The sequence below is a fragment of the Engraulis encrasicolus genome, chromosome 8, assembly GCF_034702125.1.
Source record: "Engraulis encrasicolus isolate BLACKSEA-1 chromosome 8, IST_EnEncr_1.0, whole genome shotgun sequence".
Taxonomy (NCBI): domain Eukaryota; kingdom Metazoa; phylum Chordata; class Actinopteri; order Clupeiformes; family Engraulidae; genus Engraulis; species Engraulis encrasicolus.
The window spans coordinates 39998839-40026802 of NC_085864.1; the positions used below are offsets into that span (position 1 = coordinate 39998839).

Genomic DNA, 27964 nt, shown 5'->3' on the forward strand with positions numbered 1-27964 from the left:
ACTTTGGTTGCAGAGTTTAGCATCTAAGACATGACAGGAAGTTGGGCAATCAGCAGCTATTTGAGTGAAAGCTGCTGCAGAAGCTACAGAACAAAGGACAGCGGTCTCTGAACGTCTGCAGACAGTGCACTGCCAGCAGGTTACAACCAGGATAATGCAAACAGTGATAATACCATTGAAGCTCAAATGCCTTCTTGAATTCTCTAGTTTTTCTACAGACAAAATTAAAACAGACAAGCAGAACTACAGTTTTGGTACTTTATTTGTAGCAGAGTGTTTACAAGGTGGTTTACAAGTTTACTTCATAACCCTTGCACTGAGCCAGTAAAACGCTGTTAACAGGGCCACTGGCAGCTGTGACTTAATGGGAAGCAGGTTCCAGTCATTAGGTTCTGATCAGAGATCTGAAGTGAAGTGTGCATACGAGTATTCTGTTACTCGTAAGTGGTCTACCTGTTCCTGTTGTTTTCCTGTGCTGTGCTTGATCTATCAGATCAGATATCAATCTCACATGCATGAGCAGAAGTGCTGAAACAGCCAAGTGTACTTAATGAATGTGAGATGAGGATGTGACGTTAACCACATAAGTGATACAGGACGAAGATTAAGCCTATTTTTGAGCAAAAACAAAATCAAGACATGTCTTTTCATGACTTTTGCTTCTACATCACCCTCCAGTGTATGCATTAGGACTTTTAAAGGGGCTCAAGGTAGGATTAAACGTTTAATCACTGTCCCGAGTCATCCGATGCTTATTTGAGTCATTAGTAGGTGAACGGTGACTCTCGTGACAACTTCCACGGTCCGCTGTCAGAAAACCCCAAATGCAACTTTTGACAGCACGGTCCGCTTCGAGTGTCGTGGGAAACACTTCTCATACGAAAAATCGCTTTACATACCGTATTCATATTTGTATCAACTGCTGGCATTCCGTGATGAAAAACATTCTCAACGCCAATTTATTTAAACAGCATTTTTTCGTGACTGTATAGATTTTGAGACAGGTATTGCCACGGGAATGGCACAAACGATGTCACCCTACATTGGGCCCCTTTAATACTAACATTAACAATACCAACAACAATAACAATAGCAATAATAACAATTATAATAATACTAATAAAACAGCAGTATGCATTCAGCACATGTATAATTATTTGCAATTTAAATGTTGATGATGGTTGCAATACTTGGACCATTCACCTATGTAATTCACCCTCTGGAGTTAGGCAAGGCTACCATGCCAGTCTACGTGTATTATTGATTGTATTTCTAGGAAGATTTAATTATTATATTATACTGTACATTCCAATTGGAGAGGTGATGACAGTTGGAGGAAAATGGACCCACACACCATGCAATCCACTCAAAACATTTTGAAAGAAGTTAAAGGGCGATTACACTCCGCCATTCCGACACGCCACCATTCCACAACACAAGTACAGACCGAGGACAGGAGTTTGCATATTGGAGAGAACCGTATGCTTCTAGTGAATGGGACTTGTGCCTGCTTCAAATTAATTGAAACGTTCAGTGTCCGAAGGTGTCTAGCGTCACACGAAAAGAGCCCCTTATTTAATGACTTCATTGAATTTCAACAATTATCGAGCTTTTGCTCATTAGCAATGGCTCTCTTCATTCAGTGTCCAGGAAAAATGTATTTTTCTCCAGGACAGACCATTAAAAACTGTGACAATCAGGTTAGAATGGGACAGGTGGCAACACTATTTTTCAGAGAGAGCTGTCTGTGATTTGCTCTGTTGTGGTGGAGCACAAGTAGCCAAAGAGCTTGAGTTTGTGTAACTTCTCCCGAAAGGCTTTGCACAGCCCAATGTAAATGAGGGGGTCCAGACAGACATTGGTGGTGGCCAGCCACAATGTGAAGTGTTTGGCCACAGCCCAGGAGCAGTCCTCGTCATTGTCCATCTGCTGTTGGAGGAAGAACATGCGCACGATGTGGAATGGGGCAAAGCACACCAGAAACACCACCAAAACGATAAACACATGGGCTCTGATCTTCCGGTTTCCTTGTTCGTTGTTGCTCTTGGATTTCTGGTATGACTTTATAACCGTTTTTGCGATGCATATATAACAAAATCCCATGATGAGTGAGACTGCGAAAAAAATCACAAAGCAAAATGTGACCACTACTTCGTGGTACTGTATCGCCATGTCGTCTTTCATGTCCATACACAAACGACCGGTCTTGTTTTGGGGGATCGCATTGGTGTTCACCATGGTGGGTATCGTACAAGTGCAGAGCAACACGATCCAGATGAGAGCAGATACCACCTTCCCAAACGTAGCTCTTTGACCAAACATTTTCCCGAAAGGCTTGACTATCTTGAAAAATCGATTGATGCTTATGGCTCCCATCAGAAGGATGCTGACATACAGGCAGAGATAGAAAATCACACCTGTAAACTGGCAGTTAAAAGCCTGCAGTCCCAGCGGAGACCTGGGGTGCCAACCACTGGCTTTCAGTAGCAATGTTAAGGTCATGAGAAGGTCGGCAGCGACGAGGTTCTTCAGGTACACAATGAAGGAGGACTTGGTCTCCAGCTTCCAGGAGATCCAGGCGGCCGTGATGTTGAGCAGAAGTGCAGGGACGAACAAGAGCAAGTAGAGGACCATTATAACAAGGTTGGCAACATAAGGGTTGATTGGACAGTCCGGCAGTGCTGGAGATGTGGCCATGATTGCAGTGCTCTGTGTGGTCAGAGGGAACATGGGCATTGTCGTCTTCAGATAATCTGTGGACAAATGGGGGTAATGTTAATTGCAGGCTTTGGAAAGGCAGAGATAAAGCAATATACGTATATAGTACAACCAGAGATTCTTTAAGTATAGAGATATGCCAACATAATAGGTTTCTATGGGCACCTAACATGACCAGGTTCCGGTCTGCCTAAAGGGGCGTGTCATAATGCTCCTAGCATTGAATAGAACAGTCCTCAGGTCTGCCTAGGTCTGCCTAAAGGGGGATTTCCCCCCCAATAATAGAACCCGGAAACAATGGGCCAATGGAACCTCTCTCTCTCTACTCTCTCTGGTACAACTGTATTTCACGCTCCGTTATACAGGGCTGCTAGCATATTTGCCAGGCCCAGGGCAAAATCTGCTGAAAGAGCCCCCTCAATACATGTGATGCAATTGGCAAACCAATTCTGGTCCCCCTCTCTTCCTGGGCCCAGGACAACTGACCCAGTCATCCTCCCCCGTCAGTGACCTGCTGATACATACACTATATGGATACTACATGTAGTAGTCACACATTGTAACATTTTGCAGGAGAGAAAATCAAAGGCAAATCAAAATCAAATGTTCAACAACTAGACATTGATGTATTTGTGGTAAGACTTGACTGGCATGGTGCTGAAACATTGGTATACTTAATTTTACTTTCCTAGTTCCCTTTCATGTAAGACGCTTGTAACAACACTATGTACTTGCACTGTGCCCAGGTTTGGGGTTGCTTAGAGTAGACTAGAGTATAATTTATTGATCCCTAAGAGAAATTAAGGTGTCAAGTAGCATACATACATACATAAATACAGAGGACATTACTCACAAGACATTACACACATCATTACACATTAACTAAGTATACATAGCTCAGTCTTACATACATTCAACACAAGGCAGGTCTATCAGTGTTACGTACAGTGCGAGTACATATTATTACATGTTGATACACGTGGATACACGGAAAAGGACACCGTAAAATAGAGTGTTGCCAGATCATATGACAATGAAAGTGGGTGAAATTCAATTTTTGACATTCTGTTTCTCACTAACATCACATTGCTCAGTCACGATAGTCTCACTAAAATAAGCAATAACGTAACAAATGCAAAAGAAAGACACAATTCAGTTACGTAAATGCAAAGTACATTTCACTTTAAGCACAGAAGCAGGTTAAGAATCTTACCATGCATGCATTGGTATGAATTTCCTGAGGAAACTGAATGGACGGGCCTCTATGCATAAGATTACATATCACTCTTCTATATCAGTCAGGAAGTTACAAAATGTTGTCTCTCTCAGTCAACACTTTGATGTTGCATTCTGAAATTAGGCAAAATGACAATGTGTATACAATGGATACCTACCGTTAATGCTTTATTTATCTGTTAAAGAATTGTAAGTTGTACATATTTTGAGTCTACTTTGCTGAATCTTGTATAATGAGAGATTAAACTTTGATGAGACATTAAACTTTACATAACTATTTAAAATAATGATTATTTGTGTACACTTAGTTAAAATGGTGCTAGCCTAGGGTACCAAACTGACTAGACCAGTCCCTGAGAAGGTGTCCTGAGAATCTGAGCACATGCTTGTGTGGAAGTGTGTGTGTGTGTGTGTGTGTGTGTGTGTGTGTGTGTGTGTGTGTGTGTGTGTGTGTGTGTGTGTGTGTGTGTGTGTGTGTGTGTGTGTGTGTGTGTGTGTGTGTGTGTGTGTGTGAGAGAGAGAGAGAGAGAGAGAGAGAGAGAGAGAGGGTGAGCGAGCGAGCATGCGTGTATGTAAGAGAGAGTGCATGTGTGGTGGTACTTACGTGTAAGAGTGTAATGTACAAACGTAATTATGTGTATAAGGTCTTGTGCCATTCTCTTGAGCAAACCACTCATGAGTTTAAGCTTAAAAGCCCATTTGGGAAAATCCCATTGTCTGTGGGACACAGCACCACTACACAGCACAGAATGAAATAGTGTGTATGCCTCATTCATGCTAGAGGGCAGTCCTTGAACGGTGAGCTGTAACCAGGGCTGGTCAGGGGGAGAAATGGGGCCCGGGCACTTTTGACTTAAAGGCCCCCCTCATAAATAGCGGTGCAGAACTGAATCACCAGTGGGCCCCGCACCCTTATGGACCCCTATTTTAGAAATGTTATATATATATTCAATTATTAAATATATTTAATATATTGAATAAATATATTTATTATAATATATATATATTTAAAAACATTTCTGAAAATAGGGGCCCACAAGGGTGCAGGGCCCACCGGGAAATGCCTGGTATGCCAGATGGCCAGTCCAGCCCTGGCTGTAACCCAGCCAGGTGTTTGTTTGGGATCCGCACCTCACATTTTGAAAACCTGATCTTCTAAACACAAAACTAAACACATAAATGCATCTCTTCAATAAATGCATGGTTTGTTAATATTCTGTATACTTCTTTCCATATTAATGAACAGTGTGTAATTTCACATTGTTCTCTTACTAAATCACTGGTCTGTCTCTGTGTGTGTGTGTGTGTGTGTGTGTGTGTGTGTGTGTGTGTGTGTGTGTGTGTGTGTGTGTGTGTGTGTGTGTGTGTGTGTGTGTGTGTGTGTGTGTGTGTGTGTGTGTGTGTGTGTGTGTGTGTGTGTTATTCATATTATCCTATACCAACTTTATTATACATAGGAGGAAGGCTTGTTACTATTAATAGTAGCCTACCTAATGATGGACAAGCAGCATACTGCATTTGTCAATGTATCAATGTGTCCACTAGGGGGCCTCAGCAGAATGTTCAGCCTTGAGGTGCTGAGTGAACTGTTGGGTTAGACCTACTCTTAGTTACTTTTACTATTTCCACACAAATAAATATAGGAAATAATCAATTCAGATCACATGAGGCAAACCATTGAAACGCATAAACCTCATATGCATGAAAAATACTATTCTTAGAATAAACTTTTTTTTATTCGTTAGTCTCTAGTCAGAAGTGGTCTCACTGTTGGGGTGGGCTAGGTGTAAACCATATGACTTCACACCACCTCTCTAGATCAGTGGTTTCCAAACTATGGGTCGGGACCCAACCTATGGGTCGCCAAAGAGCCACAGTGGGTCGCGAAGCTCTCTTGATTTTAAGGTGTTTAATTTTAATACCGTATATAGCCCATGTTGAACAAGTGACAAAGCATTTAAACTAATATATGCATAGAAGCAACACAATGTGCATTAAACATTTATTTATTTGACAATAAATGAAGACAAATTGTGGACTAAAATGATAACTTGGAGTTTTCGCCGGAAACAGAGTACCATGTGACTCCCTCTCGTGTGGGCGCTCACACGGTTGGGTCACCAAAGCTTACAATGGTAAAAATATGGGTCCCTGAAGAAAAAGGTTGGGAACCACTGCTCTAGATGAAAGGGTTTACAGCAGCATTAGTAGACCTTATGAAAAACAATGTGAGAAAGTGTGCACTGCAGGTTAAGGCACTGAATGCAATATTGGGGAGTCATGGGTGAGCGGTTAGGACGTCAGACTTGCATCCCAGAGGTTGCCGGTTCGACTCCCGACCCGCCAGGTTGGTGGGGGGAGTAATCAACCAGTGCTCTCCCCCATCCTCCTCCATGACTGAGGTACCCTGAGCATGGTATCGTCCCACCGCACTGCTCCCCATGGGGCGCCACTGAGGGCTGCCCCCTTGCACGGGTGAGGCATAAATGCAATTTCGTTGTGTGCAGTGTGCAGTGTTCACTTGTGTGGAGTGCTGTGGCACAATGACAATGGGAGTTGGAGTTTCCCAATGGACTTTCACTTTTCACACTTCACTATTGACAGGAAAATACTGCAAGTCGTAAAACACACTGCAATATGCACTAGCTTTATTAGGACACGAAAATGTTGCAATCCTTGACAAAAACAACCTCGGAAGATAATATTGAATATTTGTGTGACTGGAATTTCGGTATGGTTTCCCACCAGGCCGTAAGACCATGAAGAAATGGTTTGGACTTATGACACAGAACTCAAAGACAAGGCAGCCTTAATGCATGCAAGTTCTCACGGTAATAATACACAATGCTGCATGACATTCAGGAAGTGTTAAATGTGGTTGTCACTCGATGTAAGAATAGATCATTATCTCCGCCAAGAAGGTTACGTTTTCGATCGCGTTGATTTGTCTGTCTGTCTGTTTCTTTGTTTGTTTGTCGGGAGAATAACTGAAAAACAAATCACCGGATTTGGACGACGTTGTTGGTAATGACCCAAGGAAGAAGTGATTAAATTCTGGTGGTGATCTGGATCACGAACCTGAACCCGGATATTTTAAAATATTCTTCACCATTGCTGGCCTATAAATCTAGACGCCCCCAAATTGACCAAATTGGCAAATTGAATTGCAGACAGAGTGAATCTTGACATTCAAGTTTCTAACTACACAAAAAGAAGGAGAAACATAGTCAAATATTCTATGAAACAGCTTCCTTGGCGGAGGTCTGCAATCTCAGAGTGCATTTCTAGTTCTGCTTTATTTTCAATTGATGTCGTCAAGGGTGTGTGTGTGTGTGTGTGTGTGTGTGTGTGTGTGTGTGTGTGTGTGTGTGTGTGTGTGTGTGTGTGTGTGTGTGTGTGTGTGCGTGCGTGCGTGCGTGCGTGTGTGCGTGCGTGCACATGCATCTGTGACCGTGTCTCTGTGTGTCAATATATGCACCATCATTAACACCTACCATCATGGTTCTGTTTGATTCTGCTCTCATCCCGAGAAACCTGTTTTTCATATGCAGGCCCGGGGTAATGTGAAGTGAAAAGCCTTGCTCAAGGCCACTCCAGAAATGAATAGAGGTTAAATAAATCAAAACTACTGTACAATCAATCAGATTACCATATACAATCACCCCATCTTACAGTAGCAGACCCAATGACAAAGGCTTTGCCTTGAACAAGCCCCTTTAAGCCATTGTAAGTACTAGAATTTTACTGGCTCCAATTTAGGGAAGATGTTCAGGGGATATTTAACAGGTGTCTTGCCCAGACTGACTTGTTTGAGATCTTGTGTGGTTTAGGACAGCCCAGGCTACCACATGGTAGTGCTGCTAATACACTAATACAGAATCTGCATCCTTTTGACCACAAGGCCAGCCCCCTAACCATTAGGCCACAGCTTTTCCCATAGGTTTGATGATATGAAAGATGGAAATAGGGCCACTGGGGTTATCCACAGACATACAATCACTTAATACACTGAAGATCAATATACTGTAGCAAACCAGGATCTTTGGAGCTCACAGCCAAAACACACATTTTTTTAATCGTGTGTTCTTTACAAGACACAATGCCTTTCGGTCCTTCAGTCAGTCAGAAACCATTTTGTTTTTTGAAGTGCTTGAAAATTCTTTTTGCTGACTGTTCCGGTCTGTTGTTCTTTTTAAGTACAAGGTTAGTTGATCTTTGAATCGCTAAAAAAAGAACAACCCATGCTTGCTTTTTAATCAGTGTGCAAATAGCTAGCAAAGAGCTCGATGTAGCATAACTCACCGCTGAGCAACAGCACGATTGATTCTGATCAGACCTCTGACATAGTAAGAGTATGGACCAAAAAATACTTTACAGTACACACTTGAAAATATACAGCCAAGAATGGGAAGGAAGTAATGATGTTGACACAACAAAAATAACACAGCTGCAATTCTCACTGTTCATCACAATGTTTTCAGTTCAGGTTTTGGATCTGATATAATTAGAAATTCTGCTACTCTGCTTTACCAAAAGCGAGAAGTTGTTTTTCGTGCAACTAATTCTTGTCTTAATTGTTGGCATCTCAGAATTATCATGACTGGATAGAAGTAGTTTTATTTGTCACATGCATAAAGTTACTAAAAGTAAAATTTGCAGTGGAATTAGAGTTGTCCGCCTGGGTGGGTTGCATAGGTGTGTGTGTGTGTGTGTGTGTGTGTGTGTGTGTGTGTGTGTGTGTGTGTGTGTGTGTGTGTGTGTGTGTGTGTGTGTGTGTGTGTGTGTGTGTGTGTGTGTGTGTGTGTGTGTGTGTGTGTGTGTGTGTGTGTTTCTGTGTGTGTGTTTCTGTGTGTTTCCGTGTATTTCCGTGTGTGGGGGAGGGTGCAATAGTGCTTAAAAAACAGGAGTGCAAAATGTTCAATGGGTTATGTGTGGATGAGCTGTGTTGAGAGAAATATACTACATGTGTTGGACAACTATTTCTATGTCTCATATTGTGCACTTCGGGCACTATGTTTCAGTGTGTATGGCGCTCACGCTGAACATTTTGGTAAATTCACTGTACTAAAAGTGATCGGATGATGCCCTAACAATGGGCAAAAATGCAGTGCTTGAACAATGGACACTGCATGCACTAAACGGCCGCCATGTTGTTTATGAAATGGAAGAAACGTGGCATTCAGTTCAGTAAAACAGTATGGTCCACAGTCTGTAAGTCTGTAAGTATAGACACCAACCTTTTCATGCCAAGCTTAGCCAAGTATTGTATGCGAGATAGTTGCCAGGTGGGGTGAAGGAGATGGAAATACAAGCATTAGACGCTAGATTCAAGATTCAAGATTCAAGATTCAAGATTCAAGATTTTTATTTGTCACGTGCTTCCTTGTGCAAGCACAATTGGCAGTGAAATGGGGATTGCAACTGCTCTGTGCTGTGTTGGATGGTAAAAAATAAAAATAATAAAATAAAATTAAATTAATGTATACAGTAGTCAACAATGCAATGTTTACAGTAGTCAACCAGGGCTGGACTGGTAATCTGGCATACAGGGCATTTTCCCGGTGGGCCGACAGTCCCCAGGGGCCGACACTGTTGTTTTTTGTTTGTTTCATAGTTTTTTTTCTCTAGGAGACTGGCCCACAGTTTAGACGGGCCGGCCCAGTGACCCATCTTCAATATAGCCAATGGGCTGAGTAAGCAGGATAATCAGGTTGAGTGTGTGTGAAGTGCCAGTTTAAGCCAAGCAAAAAATGCCCGGTTGATTTTATCGTCCCAGTCCAGACCTGTAGTCAACCGATATTTTGTCGAGCTAAAGCTATGCAGACGTGTCACTTCCAGTGAGGGCACAGTGCATGGTGCTCAAACTTTTACACAACACTATGCACTAAAGACCTCAGTCAGTGCACTGTGCAGTAACCATCAGTTCACTGGCACAAGTGCACAATATGAGACACAGAATAGGCTATATGTATGGTGGAGGGGAGGTGGAAATGTGTGTTGTTGAAGATCTTTGAGAGATGCCATTTGAAGTTGCCACGTTATTAACCGCTGCTGAGTGTGTTGAATGACAGACCACGACGTCTTTTAACCAACTGATGCTGGATGTTGTGTTGCACAATATTGGCCCTGGCGCCTGGAGCTGCATGTGCAAGATGAGGGTCTTGGCATTTAAATGCAACTTATGGCATGTTTTTATGTGCTTCAGAGGCTGAGATATTTCTGTTTTTACAGACTGAGGGTACATTTTCTTAAAAAGGGCTTCAGGCATTCAGCATCCTTTTTTGCAGCTTTAGGCACCAATGGGTTAAGAGACACTGAGATTGTGTTGTTCATCTGTTGAATTCGACCGAATTGCTATTTGTCTGTCCATTGGAACTTCACTTCTTATCAAAGATATCTCCAAGACACACAAAAGGTATTCTAGAAGATCAATTTAAAAGAAAAGTCTAAATTTAGATTGTCACTACTCTCTAATACAGCAAGCACACTTGAAGTGTGGAATCATTCGTGAGGCTTTTGTGGTTTTCCTGTGTAAACAACTGCTTAGTCAAATCAGGTGAACACGTCCCACACACATGTACAAACTCACTTAGAGACACTTCAGTTGTTGAAGCAGAAATTATATTAGAACACAATTTCCAGGACTCTCAAGTTTGCAGGAGGGCTCCACCCTGAGCTTGAAATCAGATAATTATTATGTCAGTCATTGCACAGGTATTGCAACAGCAGTGTGAAACGTACAAATAAAAGGCAGTGTTCATTCCAGTCTTGTTTGTTGAATATCAGAAAACCCTTTTTGTACAACATACACATGTATAACTGCTATGTATGTTGACCGGGGTAAAACAAACTTCTTGACTCTCATTTCATTGAGATTTAATTAACAAACTGTCAACACCATGTCATCTGGTGTTGCCGACTATATCTTTGTGTGTGTGTGTGTGTGTGTGTGTGTGTGTGTGTGTGTGTGTGTGTGTGTGTGTGTGTGTGTGTGTGTGTGTGTGTGTGTGTGTGTGTGTGTGTGTGTGTGTGTGTGTGTGTGTGTGTGTGTGTGTTTGTGTGTGGAGCTAAGAACACACAGACACGTACGCATGCCTGCATGCATACTCAGACACACACGCACGCATGCAGGCACGCACGCACGTACACACACACACACACACACACACACACACACACACACACACACACACACACACACACACACACACACACACACACACACACACACACACACACACACACACACACACACACACACACACACACACAGTCTGTCTACTTTCACATTTGTGTTAACTGTCATTCCAACCATGAGCATCACATGGCTGTGCAGAAACAGACGTATAGGCGCCTTCTCACAGACAGTGTCCAAACAGGATATATATACATTTTGAGAAATGGGAAACACTTATAACTGCATTTTCACAGAAGTCAATTCCGGGAGCTTAATAGATTGTGTGCATGATGTTGTAAGACCTTGGCAAACAGTCAATTTGAAACATGACGCATTTTGAAACAAGACTGACAGGCAACACTAGCCCACAAATTAGCATATAGACAAGACAAGATAAAAAAGGTTATTGTTGTGACTCATTGTTATACATCTGTTACTGAAAATTGTATTTTGACTCGTCAACATTAACAAAAACCTGCTAAGTTCAGGGATTGTAAAAAATATCAATTTATTTGGCATATATACAGTTCATTTAAGATGATAATCCAATTATTAACCAACAACAAAACATTTATGTATTCATAGCTGTCAAACCCACACTTGCCGAGGTATGACAGGTCAGCTTTAGTATAGAGCAGTATCAAATAATTCTTAAACCATTTTCACTTAGCAATGAAATCATAATATAAAAGTTCTTCAACTTGAATTTGAAACTGTTAGTACTATTATACATGAGCCATCTACCAGACATGGCCCTTCACGGCTTCAGAATGAAAATCGCATATTGTGTATGTTGTGTATCATTACCCATTTTGTACACGGCTGTTCCTTAAAATCAAATACTCAAGCACAAATGTGGATCAGTTAACCAGAGCAATCATCTGCATCATTAAGATTCAAGATTCCTTTTATTACATCTCATTATAGGTGTACAATAAAGTAAAATTGTCTTTGTCTCCTCTAAAGATAAAATAATGAAAGGTGTGTGTGTGTGTGTGTGTGTGTGTGTGTGTGTGTGTGTGTGTGTGTGTGTGTGTGTGTGTGTGTGTGTGTGTGTGTGTGTGTGTGTGTGTGTGTGTGTGTGTGTGTGTGCGTACGTGTGTGTGTGTGTGTGTGTGTGTGTGTGTGTGTGTGTGTGTGTGTGTGTGTGTGCGTGCGTGCGTGTGTGAAAAGACAGGGGGGGGGAGAGAAAAAGTGCCTTAGTTGTCTTCAGCATGAGTTCAGCAATCAAATTGCTTGGTGAAAGAAACTAAGCATGCATAGAATAGATACATGGCAGGGCATAGTATCTGGACCATATCTCTGCTAACCAGGTGCAGGTAAGGCCTATAATTATCATCTGTATATAGGTGATGTACTAGTAATGGAAAAGTGAAGAAATGCTGGCTATCACAAGACTGCTGCTCATTTTTTTTTTTTAAACCTGAACTTTAAGAAATGCCATCAGTCAGCAATAGTCAGTCACAGCTGTGACAAATGTGACCATCCCTTGAACTCATGTTCCTCTCCTGGATGAAGATGTGTGGTCTTTGAAAGCTCCTACAATATACAAAAAAATCTAACTGTACAAAAGTTTTCACAGTCAAACATTATGTACCACACACTCTCCGTTAGTCGAAATGCTTAACATGTCCATATACACTATCCTCTTCTTACCAAAAAACGCTCTTGGTCTGCAAGGACCATAAATCCAGGAACACGGGTTTGAGTTCGCCTTTCCCGAATCTCTTTCCCACTATTCAGTCACTCTTTTCTCGCTAGCTTATCAATGAAGGCATGCAAAGCCCAAAGGTATCAAAACATACACTCAGTGAACATTAATGTGTTGCACACACCAAAACACCACACCATATGATACGTATAGGCCATTTTTTTTTTAAATGAATGGAGCAAAGTAATGTCATGAGTTCCTTTTGCACTACATCAATTAAATATCTATGAGTAAATAGTTTTATGCACACATTTCTCCTTTGAAGGTAGAGGCATGTCAGCTGTTACACACATGCTGTGAATAGAAGCTCACAGGCTTAAGGGCCGTACACACACGTCGCTGCTAGTTACTCGCTCGGCTGATGAAGTCAATAGAATGTCTACGTGTTCCAGCGAGTCTCGCTGGCGAGTAGGCGAGGAGAGTACAAGCGATGCGATGTGGGCGGGTTCCGAGATAAACTTGTTTTATCTCCGAGCGACGCGAGTTAAGCGAGTAACCAATTGGAATGCAGGATACGGATTATTGACAGGTGACGTTGCCCCTGTGGTGTTCTGACCACCCAATTCTGCACGCCATCACACTTTGAAGTGTTGAGGAAAATACATCCAATACAGTGTACACCATCAAATGCTCATATGCATGGTTGTGCACAGCACACGATCAACGTTAAACAGCGTAGACCTACATTTTGTTTCAAACGGACGTTATTGGCGCGGACAGCGGGAACCATGACAACCAGTAAACAAAATCACCCAGAGCGAGTGGCAAGTAGGCGAGTGAGCAAGTAGCGAGTAAATAGCAGCGACGTGTGTGTACGGCCCTTAAGACTACAAAGACAGCCAACTATTTAATGGTATGTAGCTGTTTCACTAATGGACTGGTAGAGAAAGGGTATAATGCTGTTCAGCGAGGCATGACTGCAGCCATAGCAGAGATTCTTTAAGTATAGAGATATGCCAACATAATAGGTTTCTATGGGCACCTAACGCGACCAGGTTCCGGTCTGCCTAAAGGGCCGTGTCATAATGCTCCTACAATGAATAGAACAGTCCTTAGGTCTGCCTAGGTCTGCCTAAAGGGGGCCATAATAGAACCAGGAAACAATGGGCCAATGGAACCTCTCTCTCTCTACTCTCTCTGGCCATAGTCTCAAGCACTGCAACACAAGAGATCAATAACCAGAGATCAGTCAATTCCACTTTTTTTCAAAAAGAGGTGTCCTCACTGCTGACCTGGGACGTGGGCTTGAACCACTTTCTAAACTGTTTGATCTCGTATAGTTTCTTCCGAAAGGCTTTGCACAGTAAGAAGTAGATGAGTGGATCCTGACACACATTGGTGATGGAGAGCAACAGGGTGAATCCTTTGGCAGCTTTGAGTGCGGCCCACTTGCAGTTGATCTTGTTCTCCACCTGCTTTTTGACATAAAGGAAACGGGTGATGTGGTAAGGAGCAAAACACACCAGGAAGACCACCAACACGATGAACACCCGGGCTTTGATTTTCCTTTTCCCCTCAACGTTCTTGCTACCCGAGTTTCGATAAGAGTCGATGACCCGCTTCGCAATGCACGTGTAGCAGAACGCAATCACCACCAAGACGACAAGGAAAATCACATTGCAGAACATGATGACTCCATGATGCAGGGCTTTCCCGCGACTGCTCTTCATGGCCATACACAGCTCAGCAGAAGTGATGTTGTTCCCTGGCTTTTCGTTGGTGAGGGCAATGGTGGGTATGGTCGTTGTGACGAGCAGGAATATCCAGACCACTGCGGAAACCACCTTCCCAAATCGAGCGCTTTGGCCGAGCAGCTTCCCACCGGGCTGGACGATCTTGAAGAAGCGGTCCAGGCTGATGACTCCCATCAGGACAATGCTGACGTACATGCAGAGGTAGAAAAACACACTTCCAAACTTGCAGTTAAACGCCCGCAGTGCCAGCGATGACCCAGGAAGTTTGTCAGCGCCCCTGAGTGGCATCAGCAGGGTCATGAGAAGGTCGGCTGCAACCAGGTTCTTCAGGTACACGATGAAGGAGGACTTGGTGTTGATGTTCCAGGAGATCCAGGCTGCCATGATGTTGAGCAGAAACGAAGGAACAAACAAAACAAAGTAGGAGTATCTAACCACAATGTTGATGGCGTCAAGGTCTATCCCACAGTCCAGAAGAGGAGAAGGTATGGAGGCCATACCTGATGTGCTCTGGCTGATGTTCATTGTCTTCTGGAATCTTAGGAGAAAAGGAAATGTATCATCTTTAGAGCAAGTGAAAGAAGAAGAAGTCTGCACACTAGCTCCGCTTTGAAATGTATTTAGGTCATACAATGTTTCGACCCAACAGGGTCTTCAAGCTACAGTGTGCGGACCTCCAGTTCTTCCACTATCAGATGCGCCTTTGTCCTGCACCTGACCTCAGAGGTGGGATGTGCGTATGAAGAGTTCAGATGCAAACCAACCTATGTGCCTTTTCAGAAAATAATCGTAATTCATTTTTATTTAATACAATTTTTTTTAATGTAATATAACTATTAATATGTATTATCAAGTACATGAATGTAAACCAAACCAACAACGGGGTTCTCTAAAAATATAGAAGTGCAGGTCTTTAGAAAAGGAGTTAGGGGGGTTTGCATCTGAACTCGTCATATTCTTATTCTTATGAAGGTCATCTTAAGCAAACCAGGAATGCAAAAATGTCCTTTGCAGACTTGTATGCAATGACAGACATTTTTATGTTCACAATTAATTTCACATGCATACTCTCTTGTATTAAATATTAAAAGGCAAAACAGAGAGTATGACAATAAAGGATAACAAAGCATGCACATGTAGTCTGCTTCAAAACAGTCAAATACAATTAATAACAAAACATATAATGATCTTTTACTAAAGACATCATTTAACTACAACGACCAAAAAAACCTACCCGTCTAGTGGTCTGCTTTGCTCGAGGAGACTTTCAGACTGCTAAGACTTCTGCAAAAAACTGTCACGATAAGCATGTCACTGCAATAGAGAGGAAGTGTCCGATGCTGTGGTCCCACATGTCACGCACAGGCAAAGCAATATGTGTCAGTGTTTAGACTTAATACCATTGTTTCTGAGATGTTAAAGACATTAAAACATCACCTTCTTGATTTGAAGAGTTTCATTGTAACATGACTTTTGACTTTTGCATTTTATTATTGGAAATTACTTTTCAGGCGTCTTAATCATTAATATTTTGAGAACATACTTTTTAAACCTGTATAAAATTGCAATTTTGCAATGCAATGCTATGCACAATACAAACACGTCAATTTCCCCAAATGTTCCAAAAGGCAAGAAGTCATTTCTACATGTAAAACTATGACTAAAATATATATTTTCAGCTCGTTTTTCCCCCCTTCACAGCTATTGTCAATATTGGTACTATGAGAGCAGATGTCATAATATTCTGCCAGTGAATCAAGATCGTCTTCAGCATATCACTCAAACAAATGCGTCTACACATTTTACATGAATTCAAAAGAATTCAAAAGAATCTTTATTCCTTACATCGGGAGAGAGAAAGAACTATTTGCCAAGTTAGTCAAGCAGCCACGCTTAAGCCCCACTTTCAACATCTAGCAAACTATAGCAGTGGACTGTATGCGTATATCCTGACTACATGTAATATAAAATATTCAGTAGGCCTAGGAGTCAATTGCTACGTTTACATGAGACATTTCATTCGGAAGTAACTCATTTTAATTCTGAATAATTCCGCTTTGAAAACGACATGTAAATACTCACAGTTCCGAATGAAATGAAAGATCAAAGTAGACTCGATGGAACTATTTAATTCTGAATTATTCATTTGGAATTAAAATCGTCATGCAAACTTAGCCATTGAGTCCACACGAAAGTACTCTCGGGTTACGTTTGCCCAACCCACGCTCTTACACTCACTTGCCCTTTACGTACAGTAATATTGCATGAGGCGCAGTTCTCTTCATTTCCTCTCTCTCGCCCAACACTTGCACTCCTACAGGCCCACACACACCTGCCCGTCTCAGTATTGAGCAATATCCTCCTACCCTCCCCCGACCCTGGCACACAAACACACACACAGACACAGTGCACGGAAATGCATGCACAAAGATGCACATGTAGGCATGCATGCCTGCACACACACACACACACACACATACACACACACACACACACACACACACACACACAAACACACACACACACACACACACACACACACACACACACACACACACACACACACACACACACACACACACACACACACACACACACACACACACACACACACACACACACTGTAGGATGTGGTTTGTGGGATAGGTCATTTAGTGCAAGTGTCACTTACTCATCAAGCCTCTTCTGTTACTGTAAGGGGCATATTGTTTTGCCAGCAGTGTACAGTGTTCAGTGGCAGCCAAATCACCATGTGGTAATTGATGCTCTTCAGAATAAGGTCTAAGGTCTTCCAATACAGCCTAGACTCAGTCTAAAACCCATGACCTCACAGCAGATTTGGTATGGCAAGCAGGCTGATGGTCCCAATATAATGTTCATGCAGTTTCACATGAAATATGGCATGTTTTGTAAAACAATCTTAGAAAAAAAATACATTAGCAATACATGTGCATTTGCAATAAAGTTGTATTTTCAGGGGACCTAGTGAAGGTGGGGTCGGTTGTAAAGGTGGCCGCCTTCAATATAGGCCTTAAGTGCTGGTTTGTGTTCATAGTACAACCCTGGGAGGTCTATAAAATTTGAATCGGCCCCTTGAATGAAAAAGGGTCCTCACCCCGGGTCTACACAGCTGAATGCCATGCTGTTATAAGTAGTGTATCATTTTGAGGTGTTGGGAGGGAGGGTCGCTAATGTCCCATGCATGCAGAGCTGTGCAGGTAGCTGGCATCCGTTTCACTAGCATCATGATATTAACTGCCTCTGACAGGAAGCATACTAATTTCAGAACAGCTCAGAACAACATTATTCTACTGTAGCCAACTTGAAAGGGCTTTGACGACTGATGTTGACACTCTTATGCTCACCTCTGTTTAACTCCAGCACAGTAATGAACACTGGATCATAATGTCATTATTGTGGAAAGTATCCGTACAAAATCACATTTCAGTACTTCAAAGATGATGAGTGACACAGGGAAAAAACCTAGATAGGCCTAGGTCAAAGTGTTTTAGTTTGGCTGTGACTCAAACACTTAAGGCATGTATGCTGTTGACTGATGACTGATTATAATGAGGTCATTCAAACAATAAGGTGCTTTCCAGACATTGACTTGGCTTGACTCAGTGCCAGCTGGTGAGGTGAGAAGCTGCATTATGATATTTCTCATAAAATGGCGTGTGGATTAATTTGCTAAATTTTATTAAAGTTAAAGTTAAAAAATTAAAGTTGTTCTTAATTCCTGTTATTAATTTTCCTGCTATAATCTCAAAGTATTTTTTCACATTTCATATCACTTCTTTGATTTGATTTGACTGTCAGATCAGACAAAGACAAAAGTTAAATCAAGTGAAATCAAAGTGTCATAAGAGCATACAAGTTCAGTCTCATACTACTTCATGTGCAGCTGACTTCTTAAAGTTAAAAGAAAAGAGAAAAAATGTGTTGGAGGCCCCCCCAACCATGTGTTGTTTGGCCATTTATGGAAGTAAATTCAGAATATGTGGCCTAGTTGGTGAACAGTTCTGCTAATGTGGGTGTGAAACACAGAAGCTTTCTGACGCCCAACTTTGAGAAATGTGTGGTAGATCAGAAGTTGAACGTAAGTTTCTCGCAGAAGCAACCAATGTCAACAAAACCGAATTTCCCAAGTATCTTGTAATACCCATGAGGTACCACATGTCATACTCAATGTGCAGTATTTCATTGAAAACAAAAAATGCCACAAAATACAGTTTTGTGTTTTTCCTATTAATTTTATTTCCATATAAGCTCTATTTTTTGTCCTTTTTTCATAAGAGTTTCCCATTCGATCCTACTACAGTGCTCAAAGGATCTGCCCTGGCTATGACTTTAGTGTCTCACCCACACCCTCAGCAGTTTTCATTGCTTCAATAAGAAAACAGGGAAACTGTTCTATGAATTGTGCCATGCAACAGGATATGATGAATATGATTATTTCCTTTTTTCCCAGCATGACCCACCGATATGGCACCAACTTTGGTGATGGAAAGATTCACCATTTTATCAATGCAATTACTTGGGGTGAGCGTTGTTGATTTGGGTGATAGTTCATGCATCCACAAAGTTTAGTTTTTGTTTATTTACAATGATAATTTGGTGTGGTAGGTTACAGTAATTCCTCCTTTAAATTTCCATTCCCCATTTCCACTCTTTGGTTAGCATTTGTGGTCTAGCCACTGACCACCAGCAACAAACAGGAACCTTATGGTGACACTATGATTATAACATAAAAAGTGCAAACACCGCCCTACTAGTAGTCAAGATTGCAACATTTTTACCTCACATCTCAATTATGCTGTCGGTCTGGCTCACCAGGTTAACTGGCTTGGAACACATGTTTACAGCACCATAATATTTAAATTAGTTGTAATATCAACGATGTATACAGGAGTGTGAGTGAGAGCAAGCTGAAAGAAATCAACCCAGTAATCCTTGTAACATTGGGGAAACGTGAAATACTGCTATGATTTCTGACCTTTGGTCAAACAGCTGTTTCTTGTGGAGAATTACATTTAGAGCCATCGTCATGGGGGACTAAGTGGGACAGAGTGACCAGGGTCCCACCTACGTGGGGGATCCCACAAGGTCAAGTATATAGATATGTGGGTGGGGATCCATGCGTGCATGCTGATTATAGGCCTATGTCTACATCTTTTTCAAAGTCTTCTTTTCTCAGCCTGGTTCCCGTCATAGTAGTTTGGCTGCATATAACATGTAGGCTTATGTTACCACGACATTTCAACTTTTATTTTTCTCCGTCAGGTTACAGGCTACGTATACTGTCAGTTGGCCTTATCTAAAAGGATATGAGGAAACTCTTGCAGCACATCAGCACCCGGAAATTCAGGTCAACATGACATTAAGAGAGGGAGGAGAATTAACTTTCAATTTGACACAGCACCATAAGAAACCCCACATTCTAAAATCTAGCTGACAAATGTAGGCCTATAGTTCTCTGACTGTATTTCTCAATATTGAGGCAGCATTTCTAGGTTTGTCTGACTAGACTTAGGTTAGCCTACCACATACAAATGTAGGAATTTCTCCCACCCAACACTAAAATTGCATAGGCCTATTGCAATCATGCAGATAGCTCTCAATTGTGTTACTCTTTTCAAACATGTGCTCTATCTAACACAGCAACCGTCGACTCAGAAGGTGACAAGGACAATAATATAAATAAACCCAAAAATGAGGAAAGAAAGAGGAAAGAATACTGCAAGTAGCCAGCAGGAGGCGCACGGGTAAACAAGTCCTGAGAGTGTTTGCATCATCACACTTGACAGACACTACATCTGCACTGTGGCCTGTTTGCTGAGGTTTATCGTAACACTTGGTTTAAACATATTGATCTCTAGTGCATACCTTACAGCCTAATGTATGTTTCAGTGACTATTTTGGCATGCTGCATCAATAATTGATTATATGCATAAACAGTTGTTTTTGTCCATGATGAATTAATCATTTATTCTCTCTAATACCCGTGTATAATGAAGACTTAATAAGGACTAAGTAAGTCCTGACATCTACTTACCTGCCTGGCTAATACTTTCTGAATAATGATAATAAGTGATGCTTGTGACTGAAATTAAAGGGGATCTAGGTAGGACTAAAAGTTGAATTAATCACTCTCTCGAGTCAGCCGATGATTGTTTGAGTCATTAGTGAATGATGACTCTCGCGACCACTTTCACGGTTCGCTGTCAGGAAACCCCAAATGCAACTTTTGACAGAGCTCCGAGTGTCGTGGGAAACACTTCTCATCCGAAAAATTGCTTTTTCAGATTTGTATCAACTGCTGGCATTCCGTGATGAAAAAAAAAAACCTCACAGTTTATTTAAACAGCATTTTTTCATTACTGTGTATGTAGATTTTTAGACAGGCATGCCACGGGCACTGCGTAAACAACGTCATCCTACATTGTGTGCCCCTTTAAAATAAGACTAAAAGAACTCATACGTTTTTTACAAGGATGTTTATGGAAGCCATTATCTATGTGCAGTCGGTAACACTTTATTTTAGTGTTACATCTAGCACTAATATATACAAAGTTAATGCCTGCAAAAGTAACTCGTAAAGCATCTAGGCCTACTAAGCAAAAGCTAAGGCCTACTAAGTCCTTACTAAGGTTAAATTGGTAATAAATCCCTTATTGTGCATGAACAAGACATGTGTGAATACATGTCTAACAAATGTTTGATTTTGCACATGACTTACAAGTTATGTAAGTTAGAGTAGACACATTGCTAATAAATGTAGGCCTAGCACTAACACTAGATGTTACCTTGCAGTCAATATTTGGTTTGTGGTTCTACCCATGTTAATGAGCAAGTTAACAGCCATTGAGCATATTTCACCATACTGTATTTGTAGAATTATGGTAGATTTAAACGTAGGTCCTTCAGTACAGCACAAATGTGAGGAGACGAGTTTCACAACCCCTTATTCAGAGGGGTTGCTGTTTACAGCCGTTGTTGACAGACTGAACTGATGGTTGCCTTGGCGATCACATCTCACATGTGGTTCTTAATGCACTGCATTAGCACAGGAAACAAGATCATTCAGAGATGTGTGGCACAACACTTTCATGTGTCAATCGTGGTCTGGGGTGTGATTTCAAATATAGTATCAACTAGGTTTCGAAAGTCGGAAAAACATCATCAGTGCAAACAGTGCTGCTAACTGGCTTGCGTTTCTCATTTGGCTTGGATGCGCAGCAGAACTAATTTGTAGGCTAGATGGCGTCCCAAAAAAGTACACATTGTCATCATTGTAAAGTATGTTCTTCAAAATACTTTTAATTTTAAAAGTGCAATATAATTATTAACATTATTTTATTGTTTTGTCACCATTTTTTCCAGAATTTTGTGAGACATTATTGTGTGTGTGATTCGGATTGCATTGACATGGAGTTAATTTGGCCAGGCAATTGTCAACATAGATAGACGTTAATTCTTCCATCCAGGTCTGTGGTTTGTGGCACAATCTCAACACCACACTACCCTAATTTAATAAGGAAGTAGTTTTCTCATGAGTAGGCTACCGATCCATTGCTTATAGTTAAATCAGAGACACAAAATAATTTGGGTTCATTCAAAGCTCCTTTATTAGTATGACTTTAGAAAGACTGTTGTCTCAAACATGTGAAGATAACTTCTCAACACATGTTGATTTTTTTCCATGCAAAACTGAATACTGCTGAGAACCTTGCAAAACCATGAGAAGATCTAGAGAGCAGGGATGTCAAACTCAGGCCCGGAGGTCAAATTTGGCCCGCGGAGCCATTTTATTTGGCCCGGGAGATCATTTCAAAGGTGTATTACAGTTGGCCCACGTACACCATTAATGTGTAGCATAACACAATTCGAACATGAAATTTGCTGTGTCACAGGATGTGCAGACATATTTGAACAGACAGATATGATGGGAAAGTGTATGTGAATTGTAACTATGAGTATGAATTGCATGCATGCACAATTTTAGTCCATTTTTTAGAATAATTGTTGAGTTCGGCCCCCGACTTCGTTCCAGATTTTGATTTTGGCCCTCAGTCAATTTGAGTTTGACCCCTGATCATTGAGTTTTTAAAATGTGTATTGTCTGTGTCTAGTTGCTGCAATGTGTGCTAGTAATGTGATGGGTGTGCTAGTGATTTGGTCCAAAAGCGATTCATTTCACAAGTGTGTAGAGTTAACAAACCATGGGTGCATTTCTCAAAAGGGAAGTTGTTAGCCTGTTAGCAACTTCGGTAGTTGCCAATGGGAAAATGCATTGAAAACAACAAAGTAGCTAATGTAGTAAGCAACTTTGGTTTTGAGAAATCCACCCCATATTTGGTATGTATGCAGTTTTGCTGAGTTGGTGAGATTTAGCTGTATTCATGTGAAGAGTTCTGCAAATACATCTTAAGTTACAAAAATGCGCTTTAACAATCAGAAAAGTTGTAATAGGCTCTTTTACTATTTACATGTCTCTAAAATGACACTTAAGTTGTAATAGAAAAAGGCAGAGATGATTTAAAATTAAATTCAAAATATATACAGTAGTTTAAAGGATATGCCATTATTTTGGGGGCAAAATACTACTAAAATCATTGCCATGGCAAAACTAAAACCATGGTAACAATATTTTAATAGTATTTAGCCCCAAAATAATGGCACACTCCATTGAAATAAGTAGGCCTAATTTATGCAAAAACAATTTCCGTCCGAACTTTTTTGCACTACAACAAACTGCAATAGAAGGAACGCCAGATTTTACAAAAGCTTTTTTTTTCACTTTGGGGACTCCATCACTGGAGTGAGCTGAAGACCAGAAGTCCTCTGCTCCTCCCCACTGACCTCAGATACAGAGCTTAAGCAGAGCCGGAACATCCTGAACTCATACAGTTTCTGACGAAAGGCTTTACACAGCAAGACATAAATGAGAGGATCCAGACAGACATTCGACGTAGCAATAAACAGGGTGATGCTATTCACGACCCTAAGGTAGGCCCAGCGGCAGTCATTCTTGTCTATCACCTGCTGCTGAAGGTAAAACGGACGTGCGATGTGGTAGGGAGCGAAGCACACCAGAAACACCACGAGAACAATGAACACCTTGGCTTTGACCCTCCGCTTTCCCTCTGTGTTCCTGCTGCCAGAGTTTCGGTAGGATTCAATGACTTTCTTTGCAATGCAGGTGTAGCAGATTCCAATGACAACTAGAACCACAAAGAAAATCACAGTGCTCACCAAAATAACCCCTTCGTGGTACCGTTTCCCCAAGTCACTCTTCATTGCCATGCAAAACTCTGTGGTGGTGTTTTTAGGTTTTTCGTTGGTTAGAACCATTGCAGGTATGGAGATTGTGCTGAGTAGAACCACCCAGATGGCTGCGGAGACCACCTTGCCAAACAGGGGGCTTTGACCAAACAGTTTCCCACCCGGCTGGACGATCTTGAAGAAGCGGTCCAGGCTGATGACTCCCATCAGGACAATGCTGACGTACATGCAGAGGTAGAATAGCACACTGCCAAACTGGCAGTTAAACGCCTTTAGTCCCCATCTTGACCCAGGAGAGCCAGCATCGGCCCTCAATAGAATGAGAAAAGTCATCAGAAGGTCGGCCCCAACAAGGTTCTTCAGGTACACGATGAAGGAGGACTTGTTCTTCAGCTTCCAGGAGATCCAGGCTGCCATGATGTTGAGCAGTAGGGCAGGGACACACAAAACAAAGTAGAGTGACTTAAACACAAGGCTAATGGTATAATGGTTGATCCCACAGTTCACAGGAGTGGAGGCTGAGACCATGACTGCAGTGATCTGCGTGGTGTAATCTTCAGGATTCTGGGGATAATATCAGTTCATATTAGTGTTTTACAGTATGTTTTAACACAAAACAAAAACAACAACGTAATTCTGCATGGTCAAGTTTAAAACGGCTTAAGATCTTACCATCGTATGTCTGAACTCTGAGACGGCCAGAATGTAATGTGTCATGCTGCGTGATCTTCAGGAAATAGAACAACTGTAACCAATCAGATAAGAGCCGCTAGCATTCATTGCAATGTCTCTGAGTGGACAGTTCATCTGATCATTTCAGAGCTGAAAATTGTTGCATCAATAAAAAAACTTTTAGTGATATGTTGGCTATGGGTCACCTCATACTTACCCTAATGATTTATTGCAGAAATGTCATCTATAGGCCTAGACTAGAGAATATAAAAGTAAATCAGGTCACAATTCTCTCATAAGCCTATACAGTATTTTCTTACACATATCCTTTGAAAATTAATATTAATTTTAAAAAGCTGTTCTGTACATGGGCTATGATAATGGCCAGTAGCAATTCTACAGTGGCTTTGGAACACCCTCCTCTTTCCAGACTAACATTTCAACGTTAGGGCTTTCCTCCTTACAAGCATCCCTTACAAAATTGGACCATGGTAAACCATGATTTTGATTTTTTTTTTTTGCAAGGTTCGGCACGGTTTTTGGTTTGACAATGGTTTAACTATAAAATGAACCACGGTTTTACTCTGAAAATTAATCATGGTTTTACCACGTTTTTTAATTATTTATTAAACTACACTTAGCTGACGCTTTTTTATCCAATGCACAATGTGGGGTTAGGTGCCTTGCTCAAGGGCACTTCAGTCATGGATAGAGGTGTAGAGAGACATAAGGGTGGGATTTGAACCTGCAACTCTGTGACCTTCACTCCAACTCCCTAACCATTGCACCACGGCTGTGAACAAGTTTTCATTATTTTTCGTTAGCATGAAACCCACAAACCATGCAAACATAACATCTGGTAATATGGTTGGTTCAGAGTACGTAGTAAAAGCATGGTTACTATAGTAAAACCATGGTCGGTTTTCATAACGGATATTCTTGAGAGTCTGAGTTATTGAGAAGTTCATAAGGAACCAGTGCACTTCAAACCCATACAAACATTAGACCAAGACTCACAATCTCAAAGTCAAGCATGCTATCAAACAGCTTCCTTGGTGGAGGTCTGCACTCTCTGAGGGCATTTCTGATTTTTTTTTCTTTTTCTTTTCTGTAAAGTCTGTGTTTCCAATTTCCAAATCACAATGCTGTCCCCTCTCTCTGCCCCCTGGAAGATACCGCCAGGGTTGTTGGTGTAAGTATCTACAAGCAGTCGGTCGCACGCGGTGGTGTGCATAATTTAAGGCTCACAGCAAGTGTATCGAGGGCCTAAATAGGTGCATTTCACAGTTAATCTATTAATATAGACTTCATGCGAAATGCAGTTACATGCACTGTGGTTTGCACAAACTTTAAATAGATCGTCCTATGATGTAGGCCAGCAATGTGTTACCCTACCGTGTCATGTGGCTTGAAGGTACCCATAATTATATGTTGGTGTTTAGTGAGGTGGTTTGATAGTTTGACTGTTTGTGTTTTTATTCAATGGCATTCACAGTTAAACTAGATAATGTAATATATAGGTAGCTTTTTATATAAACTTCATGTGAAACACAGCGAATACAGTGGTCTGTGCAGCATCATCTACTGACATATATACAGTAGATTGGTGTGGATTTTATTTATTGGCACTGCCATGTGTTTGCATTGGGTACACAATAAAAATGGGCTGTCATTATTTCAGAGAGAGTATTCAGATGGAATATTTATATCACTTTGTTGAATTAAATTACAGTTGACTCAAAAGTCTGTAACATTCTGCTGGTATCCAGAATAATTTGAAATGTACAGCTTTTAGCATTTACAAAATATTGAGTAGACTCTTTAAGCGTTATATTAACACTGGTATTTTACTGCGGAAGAGTGAGTGGATGTTTCCTCTGTCCATTGTAATGTGATACACGAAGCACAGCTCATCAGGCTAAAGATGCCCTTAAAAACGTATGCATCCAACAGGTCACTGGGGTTTGTGTGGTTTTGGATTTCAGATAAGCACTTACAGAAAGGGTCCGCCCTTGGCACATTTGGCAATACTTCACAGTCATATCCTCTTTGCGGCTGCAACAGCCATGCACATCGTCAAGCAGGAGTGTAGCTCATTCCACTTGATACACAGTGCAGTGAGTTAAAGGGGTGTAAGTATAACATACTTTATTCTCTCCTTGTTTAATGTGTGGGTTATAAGTCGTACCGCAAATATTCTGTTAATAACGTTTGCTTGCGTTACAGTATATTTTCTTCATTGCCTTGACCTATGAATTTAATGTGTTCTAGATATACTTCACGCGTGCTGGAGCACATGCCGACTGATATGATGAATACAACTGAAGAAAATAACAGGCCAGACTGTGGCAAGATCGACAAGGCAGCGATCGCGCTGGCTCTTCCGAGCCTGTACTTCCTGATCTTCGTCCCGGCTTTCCTCCTGAACACCAGCGTGGCGTGGATCCTGTTCCGGCTGAAGACCGATTCCAACTTCATGGTGTACATGAAGAACCTGGTGGTGGCGGACCTCCTGATGACGCTGCTGGTGCCCATCAAGGCGACGAGCGAGCTGCCGCACGCCAACCTGGGGCTGAAGGCCTTCGCCTGCCAGTTTGGCAGCGTGACGCTCTACGCGTGCTTGTACATCAGCATGGTCCTCATGGGGCTCATCAGCCTGGATCGCTACTTCAAGATTGTCCGGCCCTGCGGCAGCACGCCTTGCCAGAGCCTGGCGTTCGGCTGGACCATGTCCGCCCTCACCTGGGCTGTGCTGGTAGGACAAGCCGTGCCCACTATGGTCCTGAGCAGTCAGGATGCGTTGGACAAAACCCCGGAGGTATGCATGGGCATGAAGAGCAAGCAGGGGAAGGACTACCACAAGGCAATTGTCCGGGCGATGAACATGCTCTTCTTGGTCATCCTAGCCCTGGTGGGGTTCTGCTACACGTGCATAGCCAGGACCGTGGTCCAGTCATTCCGGAACTCGGGCAGCAAAAATGTGGCAAGAAAGCGCAAGACCAAAGCGAAGGTTTTCGTAGTGCTCGCTGTGTTCTTGATCTGCTACGCCCCGTACCACATCATACGGATCCCTTACACGGAGCTGCAGGTGAAAAACAAGGACAGCTGCCCGAGGGAATACATGAAGGTGGTTAAGGAATTTGGTCTCTGGCTGGCCTGCACAAACATCTGCCTGGATCCACTCATCTACTTCTTCCTGTGCAGAGGCTTTAGAGAGAAACTGTTAAACTTTGGAATAATACGGATAATGAGATCTTCGAACACTGGCTCAGGGACTGAGGAAGAATTGTCTATGGATTGAAGAGGAACAGAGACTTGCTGTGTTCAACTTCAAGTAGTAAATTAAGCTTCTCCTGGACTTATCCACTCCTCACTCAGGTTTGAAAATGAATGATGTTATACAATGAGGAGATTTTAATATACTGGATCTGAATAGTGTTTCCATTCACAGGGAAACCAAACTCATGTGGT

General features: G+C 41.7%; 4 protein-coding genes across 4 annotated transcripts; 1 reads left to right on the forward strand and 3 right to left on the reverse strand.

Annotated features, from left to right (window-relative positions):
• Positions 1-1731: 1731 nt before the first annotated feature.
• LOC134453865 (P2Y purinoceptor 13-like) lies at positions 1732-2736 on the reverse strand. The gene has a single exon (XM_063204614.1). It carries the CDS (start codon positions 2734-2736, stop codon positions 1732-1734), a length of 1005 nt encoding a protein of 334 aa, XP_063060684.1.
• Positions 2737-13992: 11256 nt separating this feature from the next.
• Positions 13993-15798, reverse strand: LOC134453688 (P2Y purinoceptor 13-like). The gene is made up of 2 exons (XM_063204476.1): positions 15771-15798; positions 13993-15074 (listed from the first exon to the last, which is right to left on the reverse strand). Exon 2 carries the CDS (start codon positions 15059-15061, stop codon positions 14048-14050), a length of 1014 nt encoding a protein of 337 aa, XP_063060546.1. The 5' UTR covers positions 15062-15074; positions 15771-15798; the 3' UTR covers positions 13993-14047.
• A 7534-nt stretch (positions 15799-23332) lies between these two features.
• On the reverse strand, positions 23333-24349 carry LOC134453867 (P2Y purinoceptor 13-like). The gene has a single exon (XM_063204615.1). The coding sequence runs from the start codon at positions 24347-24349 to the stop codon at positions 23333-23335; it is 1017 nt and encodes a 338-aa protein (XP_063060685.1).
• A 2201-nt stretch (positions 24350-26550) lies between these two features.
• On the forward strand, positions 26551-27794 carry LOC134453868 (P2Y purinoceptor 13-like). The gene is made up of 2 exons (XM_063204616.1): positions 26551-26625; positions 26765-27794. Exon 2 carries the CDS (start codon positions 26790-26792, stop codon positions 27792-27794), a length of 1005 nt encoding a protein of 334 aa, XP_063060686.1. The 5' UTR covers positions 26551-26625; positions 26765-26789.
• The last annotated feature ends 170 nt before the right edge of the window (positions 27795-27964 follow it).